This window comes from Phoca vitulina, unplaced genomic scaffold, assembly GCF_004348235.1.
Source record: "Phoca vitulina isolate PV1807 unplaced genomic scaffold, GSC_HSeal_1.0 scaffold10, whole genome shotgun sequence".
NCBI lineage: Eukaryota > Metazoa > Chordata > Mammalia > Carnivora > Phocidae > Phoca > Phoca vitulina.
The window spans coordinates 8,668,294-8,687,680 of record NW_022589713.1 but is presented as its reverse complement, the minus strand read 5'-3'; the positions used below and the strand labels follow the sequence as shown (position 1 = coordinate 8,687,680).

Below are 19,387 nucleotides of genomic sequence, written 5' to 3'. Positions count from 1 at the left end.
CCTCACTCCACGTTTGTCATGGAGGAGAATTGGAAGATGTCAGTTGGACTTACAGCTTTGCCACTAATTAGCAGGGTAACTTTTAGGGGGAAAAAATATATACTCTCTGCATTTCTTTATATCTAAAGTTTAGTACCCAAAGCATAAGCTCCTTTTCCCAATTTCACCACCACAGTCCTAGTGTCAGAGCTTTGGTGCTTCCCTCTTCTTAAATGTGATTCAGCCTGACATCCTGTGTCTACTTTCTGGGTTTCTCAGATTTGTCTCTCTCTTCTATTGCTAGTGGAATTAGTTAATACTGGGATTCTCAAAAGTGCCTGTTGGCATATCACCTTGCTTCTCCCCCTCACTCCTTTCTGTATTTCATGCTGCTTGCTACCAGATTAAACTTCTGTTAAAACACTTCTGTTCCAGAATGTAAATGGCTCTGGTTGCGAGCATATGAATCCTGTGCTCTGTTGCCTCAGCCCTAAGACCCTTCTCAATCTGACCCCAGTTGTGTTTCCGATTGGTCTCAGTGAGGCTCCTCCACTTTTCAGAAGTCTCCTGCTATTTGGCTTCCCTGGAGTAAGCCCATGTTCATGAATCTGTAGTTTATGTTTTTCTCCTGGCTTAGAAGCCTGCAATGTCTTCCCTTTCAAATTTCCATATTTCCCGCATCTTTGTGTGCTCACGCCCAGCATTCTCCAGAATACCTTCCTTAAGCCCTTCAGCCTCCATTGAGCTGACTTACTACTATAACTAAGTATATGTGCATGTTTTATTTCTACCACTTTATTATGAATGCTCAGAGTGCAGAGGCAGATCTGTGTTTTTATATGAGCTAATATGTCCAGTGACTAATTGAGCTACATAAGTCCTTGATTTTTAATATGAACTTGACTGCTTCTCAAAGACCTTCTGATTTTCCACTGCCTTTGGAAAGGCGTCAAGATTCAACTCCTGAAAGCATCAGGGATGACTCATTGACTGGGAAGGGGAGAACCTGGAAGATAGGCTAATTAAGAAATTCTTTACCCTCTAGTTAAAAAAAGGTGGGTTGGGGCACCTGGGTGGCTCAATCAGTTAAGCATCTGCCTTCTGCTTGGGTCATGATCTCAGGGTTCTGGGATAGAACCCCTGTCCCTCCCCACACTCGCTCTCTCTCTCTCTCTCTCTCTCAAATGAATAAATAAGTAAAATCTTAAAAAAAAAAAAAAAAAAAAAAAAGGTGGGCTGGCTGCTTGAGGAATGCTAGGGATGCTTTAGGTGAAGATATGAAGCCAACCAAAGACTTTTCCTCCCTTCTCTTTGGGGCTCTTCTTTTCTTGCCTCTCCTCCTATGCCCTGTGTTCTCTTGGTGGCCAAAGCAGTCTACTCTGGTCATGCTTGAGCCCCTGACCTGACATTTGAAAACCCTCATTCCTAGAGGGTCATTTTAGGAGGCCTGTGTATTGTCCTTCACATACCCTTAACTATCTGGAACATTTTTGCTTTCTTTAAATCTGTAAAAATTTGGGATTGGGCCAAGCCATTTCTAAATTCTCTTCTAGCTCTAGCTCTAAACTGTTACATCATGATCTGAGCAGCATAGGCCTAAAGTGCAGTCACCCTAATTTTTTTTTATGTATTCTTTTGTGTTTCAGTAAATAACTAGATCATAAATTGCTTGGGGACAAATCCCTCTTGTGTGTCCTTACTCACATAAGCCCCCACCATGTTCTGGGTAGGTCTGATTCCCTGGCAAGCATTAAAGCAGTATGTGCTTTACTGTGAGGGACTCTGGGGACAAATCCTAGAACATCACTTCCTTTGATCAAAAACAGGGATGAGGGCACCTGAGTGGCTCAGTTGTTAAGCGTCTGCCTTCAGCTCAGGTCATGATCCCAGGGTCCTGGGATCGAGCCCCACATTGGGCTCCCTGCTCCGCAGGAGGCCTGCTTCTCCCTTTCCCACTCCCCCTGCTTGTGTCCCCTCTCTCCTGTCTCTCTCTGTCAAATAAATAAATAAAATCTTTAAAACAAAACAAAACAAAAACACAGGGATGATAAATAATGTCAAAGTTTTGAGAGCCTCAGTTAAAAATACCATGAAAGAATAAGCAAATATAATAGTCAGGAGAAGTAACAATAAATGCAAATTTAGCAGTTGTAAAAAGCAAAACTGCTTAATTCAGGGATGTTTACAAAGCCCTACTATAAATTGGGAGAACTCATATTCCATTGCAACAAATGTGACAGCACAACATTAGATAAGGGTCTGCTGATTGTCGGCAAAGGTTCATTCACCTCAAGCAAGAATCTCTATAAGGTTTGAACCATTTTCCAATAGGGTTAAAACAATCTGACAGTCTTTTGAGTTTGTCTTAATGGTGTATGGCTACAGCAGACACAACCTGGAAGTATAATATTTAAAGAAAGGTTGTAATCTGTCCATCAGAGATGAATGCCAGCTCACTAATCTATCCATCAGGGATACTGCACAGTATCCACTTCACACTATTTAAAATATTAATATAACCAACAGTATTTTAAAATGAGATTACATAAAGCAAGCTCAGGACATTGTGTATCATATGCTGCCACTGTGTTAAAAGGAAGAAAAAGAATGTGTACTTGAACTTGCTTCTATGTATTCTTGAAATATATTTTGAAAGGGAAAAATATAAACTGGTCTGAGTCTTGCTCTTCTAGTCTGAGGATATTAACAAGTTATCCTGCTTTGAGTAAAGAGAACAAGACATGGCAGGTCCATGGGGCATTTCTTATTTTTTAGTCTACAGACCTAGATACCAGAGAGGGGTGTTGATAATTTACATCCCCACTGAGGTTACAGAAGTTTTAGTTTGGAAAGAACTCCTACATTTGTTGCCAATCTGGTATCAAAGAACCGTAGTGCGGGGTGCCTGGGTGGCTCAGTCGTTAAGCGTCTGCCTTCGGCTCAGGTCATGATCCCAGGGTCCTGGGGTTGAGCCCTGCATCGGGTTCTCTGCTCCGCAGGAAGCCTGCTTCTCCCTCTCCCACTCCCCCTGCTTGTGTTCCCTCTCTCACTATGTGTCTTTCTGTCAAATAAATAAATAAAATCTTAAAAAAAAAAAAGAACCGTAGTGCTGAGCAGTAGCCAGTATTGAATATCGTGGGCAGTACCGATGTCTGTTTGGTAGTCCCTCAGGGTGTTGCAGTCATACATCTCCAGTCCCTCTGGGGTCCGGAGGCAGAAAACACTCACAGGGAAGCCACATCTCAGAGCTACCAGGGTTCTCAGATCAGACACTTTTTTACCAAGAAGGGAAATGTTCTCCATCATTGGCATTGTCTCTTGGGTCACAGCATTAAACACATAGAGAGTTGGCTTGTCTTCTTCCTAAGGGAAAAGAAAAGGAGGAAACTCGGGAATAAACACTGTCTGGGGGTTGGAATGAGGGAGAAACATTTTGGAGGGTGGCTCTGAGTGCCTCTTACTCCCATGACATGGGTGCTAAGGATGAAAGCGAAGGCCAGTTAGGTTCCCTGACTTCTGGTCTGACTCCTGTTCATCTGTCCTGAGACTATTGAGGAAATCTCCTGCTTTGAGTAAAATGAAGGAGGCTTGGCAGGGTTTTGCGACCCTTATTCTTAGTCTACAGACCAGAAACACAAGAGGAATGTTGATAATTATATCCAAGCTGCACTTCTGGAGGTGTTAGTTGAGAAACAACTCTACCAGCATGTACTTGATTTGGAAGTACTATGGTTTCTAAATCTTCAGTCAATTTTTAAAATCCTTTCTGAGAGTTTATCTCTGGGGAGTGGAACGCAGTTCAAGGCGGGGGGATGTTTTGCTTATCATTTTATGCTGTATGGTTTGACTTTAAAAAAACATGTATTTTTACTGTTTAAAAAAGGAAGTTCTAAATATAAGTGACAAAAAGTTTCCTTTTTTTTTTTTTTCTTTTGCAATCTAAGTAGGAAAGCAAGTGGAACTGATATATCTCAAGTCGAGTTAAGATGGAAAGTTTGGGAAAAATATTAATCCTCCTGTTAACAACAGAAGAATCAAGCCAAACCAAAACTAAAAACACAGCAAACTGGGAAAATGGGAAGGGGGCAGAGAGAAGACTATTAACATTTTCAGTTTTCAAACCAAAAAATGAAGCTGGCTTTACTTCCTCTTTATTGGATTCAGGACAATCATGTTTGTCTTCAGTGGGCTCTTGTCGGCTTGGCAGGTGTGAGGGTGCAGTCACTGTGCCGTCACTGTAACCACTGTAACGTGGGAGTCTTGGAGAGGAGCCTTAAGCAAACTGACAAGTGGGCATGGGTTTGTCAGGGGGCTCCAGCCAGTCATTGCTCTCTTGTTCAGCCCTGTTCAGTCCTCCCCTTCTCCTATCGAAATTTGCCTCCAGGGGTGCCTGGGTGGCTCAGTCGTTAAGCGTCTGCCTTAGGCTCGGGTCGTTGTCCCGAGGTCCTGGGATCGAGCCCCGCATCGGGCTCCCTGCTCTGAGGGAAGCTTGCTTCTACCTCTCCCACTCCCCCTGCTTGTGTTCCCTCTCTCACTATCTCTCTCTGTCAAATAAATAAATAAAATCTTAAAAAAAAAAAGAAAGAAAGAAAAACTTAAAAAAAAAACCCCCAAAACAAAATTTGCCTCCAGATTCCCCAGGAGCCCCTCCCTGCTTCAGGCTTATAATACATTACTTCATTCCCCTCTCCCAGATCACACATTGCCGTAACATAATCAACACGCAGATCTCTTTGAAAGAGCCTTTAAAGAGTAATGAATGTTATTGCTGAACGATTAGACTGCAGTGCTTTGATCTGGGGCCCACTTCAGTGACTCAAATCACCAAAAGCAGGTTCCAACCCTCTGCTTCCTGAGTTCAAACTGCTTAGGACAGTTTTTCTCAACAGCTTCTCATAAACCCATGCAATAAAAATTGAAAGGACATAGGATTTACCCTTTCCCTTTCAACCTGCTTATGCTTTCCTATGGCTCCATTAAAGTCCAACCTAATCTATGTGATATTTATAGGCAGGAAGAAATTCCTATGAAAACTAAATAAAAAGATGGGGGGGAAGAGAGACAAATTATATTTTAGGCAAAAGCTTTTCCTTATTTCTTTTATGGTTACTCTGATTTCTTGTTAGCCCTTGGTACGGATACTAATTCATACTTAAAATTAAATGTGTAATGTGCAAACAAAGTAACAAAGGCCCAAGTCACTCTTCATAGCGAACTAGAAACTACATGATGTTAGAAGAGTAAGTTAAAAAGGAGCTTCTCAGAATAAGAATAAACATAAGCATCTATGACCTAGGTATACATAAAACTCTGAAACAAGTGATAAGGGAGAATTGCAAAATATATAGGAATGTTTAGATGAAAATCAAAAGTGCAAGTAAGAAAATATGTTAGTTATTAATGGAGCTAGGTTCTTAAATTGCAAGAAAATTAGCACCTACAGAGTTTGTTCTTTCTTTCTTTCTTTTTTTTTTTAGCCCCCAGGAACTTCCCAGGCCCATTTAATTCATGATGTATCTGAAAATAGTTCTCTTTCTACTATTTTAACTCTATTTATCCACCATTTCATAAATCTTATTTTTGTGAGAAAACTCATTTTATGTTCTAATGAGGCACACCGGTTGGAGACACTTCTTCATGTTGGTTATTTGGAGAGGGAGCAGATGGATGTGGATTAACAGCAAATTGTCAACTCACCTTATGTACATAAGAAAAGGCATCTCTCTATATGATACCCCTCCTCGAATATTCTAAATAAGGAACATTGGTAGTTACACTCAAGGAAGTCAGATGTTATTAAATAAACAATACCATCACAAATCATTGTTGAACATATGTAAAATTAGATTTTCCCCTTTACAAATAAACCAAGATACCATGGTAGGAGGTACATGTCTTACTTTTCTTTTCTCTTTCTTTTCTTTTCTTTCTTTTTTTTTTTTGCTTCTGACTGAATTGTATTGTTTGAGCACAGTTATTTATGAGGGTTTTTTTATTATTAACATATAATGTATCATTTGTTTCAGGGGTAGAGGTCTGTGATTCATCAGTCCTACACAACACAGAGTGCTCACCATAGCACATACCCTTCCCAATGTCCATCACCCCACCACCTCATCCCCCAATCCCCCTCTATTCCAGCAACTCTCAGTTTCTTTCCTGAGATTAAGAGTCTCGTATGGTTTGTCTCCCTCTCTGATTTCGTCTTGTTTCATTTTTCCCTCCCTTTCCCTATGATCTTCTGTCTTGTTTCTTAAATTCCTCATATCAGTGAGATCATATGATAATTGTCTTTCTCTGATTTACTGATTTCATCTCTAGTTCCATCCGTATCATTGCAAATGGCAAGATTTCGTTTTGGTTTTTTTTAATGCCTGCGTCATATTCCATTGTATATATATACCACATCTTCTTTATCCATTCATCTGTTGATGGACATCTGGGCTCTTTCCATAGTTTGGCTATTGTGGACATGGCTGCTATAAACATTGGGGTGCAGGTGCCCCTTTGGATCACTATATTTGTATCTTTGGGGTAAAGACCCAGTAGTGCAATTGCTGGATCATAGGGTAGCTCTATTTTCAACTTTTTGAGGAACCTCCATACGATTTTTCGGAGTGGCTGTACCAGCTTGCATTCCCACCAACCATGTAGGAGGGTTCCCCTTTCTCTGCATCCTCGCCAACATCTGTCATTTCCTGACTTGTTAATTTTAGCCATTCTGACTGGTGTAAGGTGGTATCTCATTATGGTTTTGATTTGTATTTCCCTGATGCCAAGTGATGTTGAGCACTTTGTCATGTGTCTGTTGACCATTTGGATGTCTTCTTTGCAGAAATGTCTGTTCATGTCTTCTGCCCATTTCTTGATTGGATTATTTGTTCTTTGGGTGTTGAGTTTGATAATTTCTTTATAGATTTTGGATACTAGCCCTTTATTTGATATGTCATTTGCCAATATCTTCTCCCATTCTGTCGGTTGTCTTTTGGTTTTGTTGACTGTTTCCTTTGCTGTGCAAAAGCTTTTTATCTTGTTGAAGTCCCAATAGTTCATTTTTGCCTCTGTTTCCCTTGCCTTTGGCTATGTGTCTAGGAAGAAGTTGCTGTGGCCGAGGTCGAAGAGGTTGCTGCCTGTGTTCTCATCAAGGATTTTGATGGATTCCTATCTCACATTTAGGTCTTTCATCCATTTTGACTCTATTTTTGTGTATGGTGTAAGGAAATGGTCCAGTTTCATTTTTCTGCATGTGGCTGTCCAGTTTTCCCAGCATCATTTGTTGAAGACACTGTCTTTTTCCATTGGACGTTTTTTCCTGCTTTGTTGAAGATTAGTTGACTCTAGAGTTGAGGGTCCATTTCTGGGCTCTCTATTCTGTTCCATTGATCTATGTGTCTGTTTTTGTGCCAGTACCATACTGTCTTGATGATTACAGCTTTGTAATAGAGCTTGACATCCAGAATTGTGATGCCTCCAGCTTTGGTTTTCTTTTTCAACATTCCTCTGGCTATTTGGGGTCTCTTCTGGTTCCATACAAATTTTAGGATTATTTGTTCCAGTTCTTGGAAAAAAGTTGATGGTATTTTGATAGGGATTGCATTGAATGTGTAGATTGCTCTAGGTAGCATAAACATTTTAACAGTATTTGTTCTTCCAATCCATGAGCATGGAACATTTTTCCATTTCTTTGTGTCTTCCTCAATTTCTTTCTTGAGTATTCTATAGTTTTCTGAGTACAGATCCTTTGCCTCTTTGGTTAGGTTTATTCCTAGGTATCTTATGGTTTTGGGTGCAATTGTAAATGGGATTGACTCCTTGATTTCTCTTTCTTCTGTGTTGTTGTTGGTGTATAGAAATACAACTTATTTCTGTGCATTGATTTTATATCCTGCCACTTTACTGAATTCCTGTATGAGTTCTAGCAGTTTTGGGGTGGGGTCTTTTGGGTTTTCCACATAAAGTATCATATCATCTGCAAAGAGTGAGAGTTTGACTTCTTCTTTGCCGATTTTAATGCCTTTTATTTCTTTTTATTGTCTGATTGCTGAGGCTAGGACTTCTAGTACTATGTTGAACAACAGTTGTGATAGTGGACATCCCTGCTGTGTTCCTGACCTTAGGGGAAAAGCAATCAGTTTTTCCCCATTGAGAATGATATTCACTGTGGGTTTTTCCATAGATGGCTTTTATGATATTGAGGTATGTACCCTCTATCCCTACACTGAAGAGTTTTAATCAAGAAAGAATGCTGTACTTTGTCAAATGCTTTTTCTGCATCTATTGAGAGTATCATATGGTTCTTGTCCTTTCTTTTATTAATGTAGTGTATCACATTGATTGATTTGTGGATGTTGAACCACCCTTGCAGCTCAGGAATAAATCCATTTGGTCATGGTGAATAATCCTTTTAATGTACTGTGAGATCCTATTGGCTAGTATTTTGGTGAGAATTTTTACATCCATGTTCATCAGGTATATTGGTCTGTAATTCTCCTTTTTGATGGGGGTTATTGTCTGGTTTTGAGATCAAGATAATGCTGGCCTCATAAAAAGAGTTTGGAACTTTTCCTTCCATTTCTATTTTTTGGAATAGTTTCAGAAGAATAGGTATTAATTCTTCTTTAAATGTTTGGTAGAATTCCTGTGGGAAGCCATTTGGTTCTGGGCTCTTGTTTCTTGGGAGATTTTTGATTACCTCTTCAATTTCCGTGCTCGTTATGGGCCTGTTCAGGTTTTCTATTTCTTCCTGGTTCAGTTCTTGTAGTTTATACATCTCTAGGAATGCATCCATCTTCCAGATTGTCTAGTTTGTTGGCATATAGATGCTCATAATAGGTTCTTATAATTCTTTGTATATCTTAAGCATTGGTTGTGATCTTTCCTCTTTCATTCATGATTTTATTTATTTAGGTCCTTTCTCTTTTCTTTTTGATAAGTCTGGTCAGGGGTTTATCAATCTTATTAATTCTTTCAAAGAACCAGCTTCTAGTTTCGTTGATCTGTTCTACTGTTCTTAGGGTTTCTATTTCATTGATTTCTGCTCTAATCTTTATTATTTCTCTTCTCCTGCTGGGTTTAGGCTTTATTTGCTGTTCTTTTTCTAGCTCCTTTAGGTATAGGGTTAGGTTGTGTATTTGAGACCTTTCTTATTTCTTGAGAAAGGCTTGTAGTGCTATATACTTCCCTCTTAGGACTGCCTTTGCTGCATCCCAAAGATTTTGAACAGTTGTGTTTTCATTTTCACTGGTTTCCATGAATTTTTTAAAATTCGTCTTTAATTTCCCGGTTGACCCATTCGTTCTTTAGTAGGATGCTCTTTAGCCTCCATGTATTTGAGTTCTTTCTGACTTTCCTCTTGTGATTGAGTTCCAGTTTCAAAGCATTGTGGTCTGAAAATATGCAGGGAATGATCCCAATCTTTTAGTACTGGTTGAGACCTGGTTTGTGACCCAGAATGTGATCTATTCTGGAGAATGTTTCATCTACACTATAGAAAAAAGTGTATTCTGTTGCTTTGGAATGGGATGTTCTGAATATATCTGTGAAGTCCATCTGGTCCAGTGTGTCATTCAAAGCTCTTATTTCCTTGTTGATCTTTTGCTTAGATGATCTGTCCATTGCAGTGGGGGGGGGGGTGTTAAAGTCCCCTACTATTATTGTATTATTATTGATGTGTTTCTTTGATTTTTTTATTAATTGGCTTATATAATTGGCTGCTCCCATGTTAGGGGCATAAATATTTACAATTGTTAGATCTTCTTGTTGGATAGACCCTTTAATTATGATATAGTGTCCTTCCTCATCTCTTATTACATTCTTTGGTTTAAAATCTAATTTGTCTGATATAAGGATTGCCACCCTAGCTTTCTTTTGATGTTCATTAGCATGATAAATAGTTTTCCACCACCTCACTTTAAATCTGGAGGTGTCTTTGGGTCTAAAATTGCAGACAGCATATCAGTGGGTCTTGCTTTTTTATCCAATCTGATACCCTGTGTCTTTTGATTGGGGCATTTAGCTCATTTACATTCAGGTTAACTATTGAAAGATATTAATTTAGTGCCATTGTATTGCCTGTAAGGTAACTGTTACTGTATATTGTCTCTCTTCCTTTCTGGTCTATGTTACCTTTGGGCTCTCTCTTTGCTTAGAGAACCCCTTTCAATATTTCTTGTAGGCCTGGTTTGATCACAAATTCTTTTAGTTTCTGTTTGTCCTGGAAGCTTTTTATCTCTCCTTCTATTTTCAGTGACAGCCTAGCTGGATAAAGTATTCTTAGCTGCATATTTTTCTCCTTTAGTACCCTTCATGTCTTACTTTTCTTTCTTTCTTTTTTTTTTAAAGATTTTATTTATTTGACAGAGAGAGATATAGTAAGAGAGGGAACACAAGCAGGGGGAGTGGGAGACGGAGAAGCAGACTTCCCACTGAGCAGGGAGCCCGATGTGGGGCTCGATCCCAGCACCCTGGGATCATGACCTGAGCCGAAGGCAGACGCTTAGTGACTGAGCCACCCAGGCACCCCCGTGTCTTACTTTTCAATAAAAACAAATACATAGGTCTATTTCATGGTAAGAATCCCACTTTTGTCTTAAAAACCCACGTGCAAACTCACTGTAAATACATACATGTGCATTAACAATAAAATAGGAGGTGTGCCTGGGTGGCTCAGTCGGTTAAGTGTCTGCCTTCAGCTCAGGTCATGATCCCAGGGTCCTGGGATTGAGCCCCACATTGGGCTCCCTGCTTAGCGGGGAGTCTGCTTCTCCCTCTAACCTTCCCCCCCGTTTGTGATGTCTCTCTCTCTCTCTCACTCTCTCAAAAAAATAAATAAAATCTTTAAAAAAAGTGAAAAAAATAAAATAAGAAAAGTTAAAGAGAAACAGATGGAAAGAAAACAGAAGTTAATGCAAGTTTTGAACAGGGCTGTACAGTTTTCACAGGTTCTGTTTTTTTATATTTTGCTGTTCTGGAGTTGCAGCGCTAAAAAAGCAGAAACTTGCCCCAATTATTCCAGAGTAGATGAAAAGAGGAAATAGTATTTTTTTTTTGTTGAACTGAATGAATTCAAGTTGAGATGTCTTCATAAACATCTTGACATCATAACCTTCTTTTGTATGAAAGTCATCCTGGAGAGGTTATACTTGGATTCTAAGACATTGAATTAAGGGACCTTTCTTTACATACTCTTCTTTATGGCTTATTTTAGAAAAGATAGCCATTTTTAAATTTTTTAAATTATTTTTTAAAGATTTTATTTATTTATTTGATAGAAAGAGCAAGCACACAAGCGGGGGGGCACTGGAGAAGGAGAGAGAGAAGTAGGCTTTCTGCTGAGCAGGGAGCCTGATGCAGGGCTCAATCCCAGGACCCTGGGATCATGACCTGAGCTGAAGGCAGACGCTCAACCAACTGAGCCACCCAGGCACCCCAAGATAGCCATTTTTTTAAGAAACATGTTTTCATTTGTAAATTATACATTGTTTTTATGTTAAAAAATTTTTTTTTAATTTAAGTAATCTCTACACCCCATGTGGGGCTCAAACTAAGGACCCCAGGATCAAGAGTCCTATGTATCTCTGACTGAGCCAGCCAAGCATCCCTCATTTGTAAATTATACATTTTTCTTTTTTTCCTTTCTTTTTTTGAGAGAGAGAGAGAGAGAGAGAGAGCACACATGAGTGGTAGGAGGAGGCTCAGTGGGAAAGGGAGAGAGAGAATCCCAAGCAGGCTCCACGCCCAGTGCAGAGCTCAATTTGGGGCTTGATCTCATGACCCTGATATCACGACCTGAGCAGAAATCAAGTGTCAGATGCCCAACCGACTGAGCTACTCAGGCACCCCTAAGTTATACATTTTTAGAAACATATTTATACATTTTTTTAGGGTGTGTATAAAATATATTTAAAATCTAAAGTCACATATTATGTGTCTCCTGTACTTTGGTGTTTATGCATTAACTGTGTCTTTCAAAAGTTAAAGGTATATTATTTTGAACCAATTTTAGACCTTCTAATTTCATTTAAGAGTCTCCAACTTGTCTGATAGACATCTACTCAGTACTACCACAGGGGCACCTGGGTGGTTCAGTTGGTTAAGCATCTGCCTTTGGCTCAGGTCATGAATCCAGGGTCCTGGGATTAAGCCCCGCATTGGGCTCCATGCTCAGTGGGGAGCCTACTTTTCCCTCTCCCTTCCCCAACCCACCCACCCCACTGGTTCTCTCTCTCACTCTGCTGTCTCTCTCTCAAGTAAATAAATAAATCTTAAAAAAAAAAAATACTACCACAATAAACTCAATCTCTCACCATAAAACAACATTCCAAGGATGCCAGAAAGGATGAACTAAGTTTTAACCCCTGCCCTTGCTTGGTTGGTGGAAATATGGTGAGAGAAGGAGGCAGGGAACCCAGCAGGAGTGTTAGGGAGACTGAGCCCACCTCACACTTTATTTTATTTTTATTATTTATTTATTTATTTATTAAGAGAAGGAGAGATGAGAGAGAGGTGGCAGAGGGGCAGAGGAAGAGGGAGAGAGAGAATCCCAAGCAGACTCCATGCCTAGTGCAGAGCCTGATACAGGGCTTGATCTCACGACCCTGAGATCATGACCTGAGCCGAAATTAAGAGTCAGACATTTAACTGGCTAAGCCACCCAGGTGCCCGCCACCTCACACTTTAGAAGGCACGACCTGTCAGAGAGCTGCTTGTTAGCCCCGTTTGCAGCAAGGGCTGGACATGTGGCCAGAGTGCTGCCAATCCGGCCTACTCACCAGCCCTACTTTGAATTAGGAGCCAGTAAGGCCGAGAAACGGCAGACACAGGGCATTGTCCCTGGCGGTAGCAGATCTGATGATGCATTGCTGGTCTGGTGGCAGGGCTGGAGGCAGTGTCCAGTGCCGGCTTTGAGGGCTCAGAGGTGGCTGCGGGGGTGGACTTCCTGGACTAGTTCTGGGCATGATGAAGACATTGTTTCTGGCTGCATACTTTCTGAACCCGATTCTCTAGTCTTCCTGTCAAGACTGTGAACTACCCAGTAGCCTTTCAATATGTTTATTTTCTGCTTAAATCGTCCAGGCTTTGTTTCTGCTGCTGTTTGCAATTAAGAACCCTGATGCTGGAAAGGAAAAAGGGCAAGGATGCCAGAGCACCTTGCCTTGAGGGTACAGAGGGTGGAGAGATGCCACGGTAAGGGAGGGAATCCAAACCCTGAAATGCATCTCAATACCTTGTTATGATGTTTCTGATAACAATCGTATACCTTCTTGTTAATTTTCAAACTTTACCTCTTAAGTCCTTTGTCAATTTATTTATTCATCACATTTTTATGGAGAGCCTACTATATGCCAGGTACTATTTTAGGCACTGGGTGCCAACAGTGAACAAAACTCAAGCAATAGTTTCCACAGTAACACTGGTTAGAGGGAAGGGGGCAAATGGGATAGTATTTCTGCATGCCCAGCAATAACCTAGGACTTTCCACTGCATCATGCCATGGTTTATAGAACACAGTGCCCTGCAGCAGCAATGAATGGGCAGGATTGACTCTTGCGTTAATAGAACTTGGATGTATATCCTATAGAAGATATTTCTTATGGTTTCTATAGGACTTTTTCCCCCTGAGAAGGAAAAATTAATGCAATGTTCTTTCCCCACTATTCTCATATCACCCCCCCCATTCACTTTTCCAAATATGTCTACATTACTATTAAAGGAGAAGGTATAATACACAGGGAAACTGGAAAATATATTAACTATTTAAAAAATGTATTTAGGAGCAGATCACCTCTTAATTTATCTAAAGTCTTTCCCTCTTTTCACACAAGCAAAACCTTGTAATTCACACAAAATATAAGGACAATAAAGAAACCAAATATTTTGGATTTATTTCGCATCACATAATGTGTACTTATATATTTTTAAAGATTTTATTTATTTATTTGAGAGAGAGAGGGAGAGCTTGGACATGTGCATGAGCAGGGGGTGGGGGGGACGGGGGAGAGAGAGAAACAGACTCTACACTGAGCAGGGAGCCTGATGCGGGGCTTGATCCCAGGACCGACCTGAGCTGAAGGCAGATGCTTACCCGATTGAGCCACCCAGGCACCCCTCTACTTGTATTTTTTTAAAAAAAGAAAATTGCTTAATTGGCAAATTTTTAAACTTTGCAAAAGCATTGGTTTACATCTTGATATGTCTAAGTTGTACCAAAATAAATGAAGAGACAAGCTCTTCAAGATTTTCAGAAGGTAGAATTAATTTCACGAAGTAACATAGTTAAGAAGGAAAGGTACTACTTAAATTTGTATATATCTAATTATGCAATAAAGCAACAACATGACTTAGAATGTAACCTTTTGTTACCTAAAATAGATTAGACTGCTTAGAACTGGCCTGACTGCATTCTCTGAGGTGTGGGATATTTTCATGAAGTATTTTTGTTGTTGTAAACCCACTTTGGGCTATGATTATCCATACACAGTAAATAGTGTGGACTTTTGAAATAGGCCTCTTTTATCATCTAATCTAAATAGGAATTAAGTCAGGATGAAAACCAATATTTATGGTCTTTGCAGGTAATTCTCTTCCTTCAGATTCAAGATACTGTTTTTCTTCCCAAATCCAGTCATATGAAATTCTCTAAATGTGATTCTACTGGAGAAGGTGAAGATTAAGATCAGTAAGATTTCCATGGAACTTCAGAGTTTTTATTTAAACCCTGTGTGTTGGCCAGTCCTGGGATGCATAATTATATTCTGCGTCTCTTGAGTAAACCCATTTTACCTCTATACTCTATTTTTTTCCATTAGGAGTTTAACTCCAGGGGAAGGTTAGAGTTCAGTGCAAAGACAACTTGCACCACTGTGATAGATGATGCTTTATTGGGAGAATTTATGAAATATTTTTATTTTTTTTAAAGATTTTATTTATTTATTCATAAGAGACAGAGAGAGAGAGAGAGGTGGAGGGAGAAGCAGGCTCCTAAAGAGCAGGGAGCCCAATGCGAGACCCGATCTGAGCCGAAGGCAGACGCTTAACCATCTGAGCCACCGAGGCGCCCTATGAAATGTTTTTATAAGTAAATCTATGAAATAGGTTGCCTCTGGGGAGGGAAACTGGGGGCCAGAGGTGGGAGGAAGACTTCTTACTGTATATACTTTTTATATCTTTTGTATCAATGTGAATGTACTATGTAGTCAAAAATAAATAAAAGTTAGAATTTTTTAATTAAGGAAAATAAAACCAGTGCTGAGTTAAATAATAGTATCCTATTCATACTCTTAACACACATTATCTACATCCCTGAGTAGCTGTGGCTCAATCCCATCCCTCCAGCAGCTCAAATATTAGTAATAAACTTATGCCACTATCTCCAAGTAAGCAAGCAACGAGGTCTCGAACATCATTATTGGCGCTGGAAAATTCCAGGATATTTTAAAGGGTTTATCCTATACACCAAAAACATAGTATATATACTTAAAGATATAAGGAAAGACATTTAAGAAATGAGATGAAAAAAAGAGAAATGAGATGGAATTTAGTCTGCCTAAAAGAGTATTATACTATAATTTTCTTAGTGTCAGAAGGAGAAAACAAGAAATCAGAGTTGTTTTTATTTACCTTTTTGATAATTAAACATTCTTCAAGAATATAACAATAATACATGAATAAATGCTCATAAAACATTACAAACACATGTACAAATATGTTATTTTTGTTTACTTAAATGGGATCACACAATGCTAATTTTTCTGTGCCCTGTTTTTACTAGTTAGTAGTAAGTATTTTAGATTTTTTTAAAACAAAGACTTCTCACTTAGTCAATCAATGAAAGAGGGTATGTGCTATGGTGAGTGCTGTGAATTGTGTAAGACTGATGAATCACAGACCTGTACCTCTGAAACAAATAATACATTATATGTTAAAAAAAAAAAAGATAGTAGGAAGGGAAAAATGAAGGGGGGGAAATCGGAGGGGGAGACGAACCATGAGAGACTATGCACTCTGAGAAACAAACTGAGGGTTCTTGAGGGGAGGGGGGTGGAGGGATGGGTTAGCCTGGTGTTGGGTATTAAAGAGGGCATGTATTGAATGGAGCACTGGGTGTTATACGCAAACAATGAATCATGGAACACTACATCAAAAAAAAAATTTGGTTTTAATAAAGGTTGAAATAAATTAAAATGGTAAAAAAAAAACAAGAAAGCTAGCTTTGGCTATCATAAAAATTTTTTAATGCTAAATATGAGAAAATTAGTGCTCCATTTAGCAGAGAGTGTGAACTTAGTTTCTTGGTTCCTTGTGGCTCATGTTTTCATACAGGATAAAGAACTAGTATTGAATAACATTTCTTCCCTAGAGATCAGCTCTTAAACTCTTTAGGCCACCTGTCTCTTTAAGAAATTGTCAGAAATTTAAAAAAGAGAAAAGAAAAAAAATTGTCAGAAATTAAGGATCCTCCACCCAGAAAATCTCTAGGCACATAATTTTGCATATTTTATAATTTTAGGGTTTTGTAAAGTTCTTAAAGCCCATCCATGGACCCCCAATTAAATACCACTAATTAAGTACACTATAAATGGAAAAGGCTATCTCCAGGTGTAGGTATGTACACCTAATTCATGAATGGCTACTTTGGCTGGATTTGGATGTAGAAATTGCCTTTTCTTTCTTTTTTTTTTTTTAAGATTTTATTTATTTATTTGACAGAGAGAGAGAGAGACAGCAAGAGAGGGAACACAAGCAGGGGGAGTGGGAAAGAGAGAAGCAGGCTTCCCGTGGAGCAGGGAGCCCGATATGGGGCTCGATCCCAGGACCCTGAGATCATGACCTGAGCCGAAGGCAGTCACTTAACCAACTGAGCCACCCAGGCGCCCCAGAAATTGCCTTTTCATTCTTATTGTTACTGAGAATTTCTTCCCTCTCCTCACTCCCCTGCCCTTAATCCATTGTGAATCCAAGGAAATGATCGAATTTTCCTTCTACATCAATATTTCAGATCCACCCCTTGCCCTCATTCCAATATTGGTTTGTGGGATGTTCTGGGATGACTGGTGCAGCAACAAGGGGGATAGAGGAGGGAAAGGACATAAGGAGTAAACAAGGGGAACTCCATCCAGTCTCTACACCTTATTTCCCCGTGCAGCAGAAATCATGCATAAGACCAGTTAAACAAATGGAAGAGAGGAGAAGCCAAGAAGAGAAAACTTCTTCCTAAGTTATGAAATGACTTTTGTTGAATTATCCACAACTTTATTCAAAATGAGGTAGGTATCTGGAACAATTGTTATTCTGATCATCATACCTTAACAAAGCATTTGAGAGTTGAACCAAAAGATATTCCAACATCAGCAAGATTCCAGCTGTCCTTTAGGGCTGCCCCAGCATACATCAGCTCCAGATACCACCTGCCTTGTTCATCTTCAGAGAGAGGAATGTGGAAATAATCCTTAAAAATCAATAGCATATTATAAAAACAGTATATCTTGACATTACTAGACCAGTAATATAATCTCTTTTCTTTTACATTTTTTTTTCCACTGAGAATTATAAAATTGTTTTGGACAGATGAAGAAGTACGGGACAAGGGTTCTTAACTTGGAGCCTATACACCTCTCCAAAAGTTTATGGGTAGAGTTTAGATGGGAAAAAAACTATATTTTATTAACTCTAAAGGAAACTGAGATTTTCTTTCAATTATGTATGTAGGCAACAAACTAAAGAAGCAGTAGTTGGCTATACCTATGACTTTGTCACCAATAGAAATCACAGATATTTTCATATCACATTATAGTTGTTGCAGAAATCTCAAAATATTATACTGATCACCACTTTGAAATTACAACAGTTATTAGATACATTGCTAAAATTTGATAATGTGTTAATAAAGAAGCCCACGTGTTACTATATCACAAATTTGTTTTTTAATGTTTGAAAATTGTATTTCAATATGCTGGTTTCCTTTTCTTTGTATGTATTTTATTGTATGCATTTGAAGACATTCTGAGGAGTCCATAGGCTTCGCCAGACTGCCAAAGGGATTCATGACATAGAAAGGTTAAGAGCCTCTGTGTTAGAAGATCTAGATTTCAGTAATCACAGTGATCTATCAAATATCATGTAACTGTGATTCAATAAATGAGCCTTAGCAAATGGGAATGATCATCTCCGAGTTAAATACCATCTGATGGTTGAGACCTAATATTTGTCTTAGTTTCCCAATTGTAGAGGGAATATTTCTTTCTTTCTTTTTTTTTTTTCAAAGATTTTATTTATTTGACAGAGAGAGACACAGCGAGAGAGGGAACACAAGCAGGGGGAGTGGGAGAGGGAGAAGCAGGCTTCCCGCCAAGCAGAGAGCCCGATGTGGGGCTCGATCCCAGGACCCTGGGACCATGACCCGAGCTGAAGGAGCCACCCAGGCGCCCCATAGAGGGAATATTTCTAAAAATTTATAAGAAAGCTACTGAATCCAAATTATTTCTTATTCTGGTTCTGAATCGTAGGTAAGATGGTCAACCTCTCTGAGCTTCAGTTTCACTGGATACAAAATGAGGCTGTAGCTCAGAAGTTGTTTAAAGTTCTCTCCATCTCCAAAATCCTTTGTATCTTTATAGTTGCTTGCTCACCAAACGTGCCATCTGACAACTGGCATGCTCTTATATAGTTAAGAGTTAATGTCCTGTTTTTGTCCTTTTATGAAGAATTGCAGTAATACTCTGGCCAGTGCGCAACCCACACATTTCATAAAGAGATGTTAAACTTTTTTTCTTTTTCCGGAGAATTTACTGACTCAGTTTGCTTCCTGTCTAACACCTCCATAGTTACTATCTTCTTATCAAACTGTTGTGTAAGCAAATAATGATATTTTCAAATAGTTTTAGTTTCCTGATTTGCTGAAAATGTGCCTAATAGTATCTCTACCTCATGTACAGTTTAAAGCCACTGTGTAGTTAAAATTAGTATACATCTTAGTGGCTTAGGGACAAAGTACGTACCTTTATCATCAGCTTGACAGCCTCCACAGTTTCATCTGCTGAAACATCAAATGGTTCAAAAGATCCCTCAAAGGCTATGAAAATTCTCATTCTCTCAACAAATAAAACAAAGCAAGCAAGCAAACAAACAAAAAACCCCAACCCTACAACTTTTTTCAAAGAATTGGGATAGCTGGAAAAATTCCAACTCACAATTATGAACAAAAATGATGGTCAGAGGCAGCTGTTACTATCTAGCTTGAAAGTCGAGCTGAGAGAAAGTGAAGAGACAAGTCCTGCTGTATGAGTACTGGGCAACACAGACAGCAGCTGTATTGGAGGAAATGTTTCCCTGCCAATGGCAGTCAACAGCCACCTTGTTCCTATAGTGCAGAAGCCAGCAAACTTGACAATGGTTGGGGCAAGTGTGAACA

The 19,387-nt window shown here is 39.2% G+C and overlaps 1 protein-coding gene across 1 annotated transcript in view; it reads right to left on the bottom strand.

Moving 5' to 3' along the window:
• ANKUB1 (ankyrin repeat and ubiquitin domain containing 1) overlaps nt 1-19,064 on the bottom strand; it is a 31,132-nt gene extending 12,068 nt beyond the window's left edge. Inside the window, exons 1-3 of the mRNA XM_032408345.1 lie at nt 18,975-19,064; nt 17,282-17,425; nt 3,126-3,342 (exon numbers count right to left, since the gene is read on the bottom strand). Coding sequence (XP_032264236.1) covers nt 3,126-3,342; nt 17,282-17,425; nt 18,975-19,064 — 451 coding nt within the window. The remainder of the gene's footprint in view (nt 1-3,125; nt 3,343-17,281; nt 17,426-18,974) is intronic.
• Nucleotides 19,065-19,387: the final 323 nt, after the last annotated feature.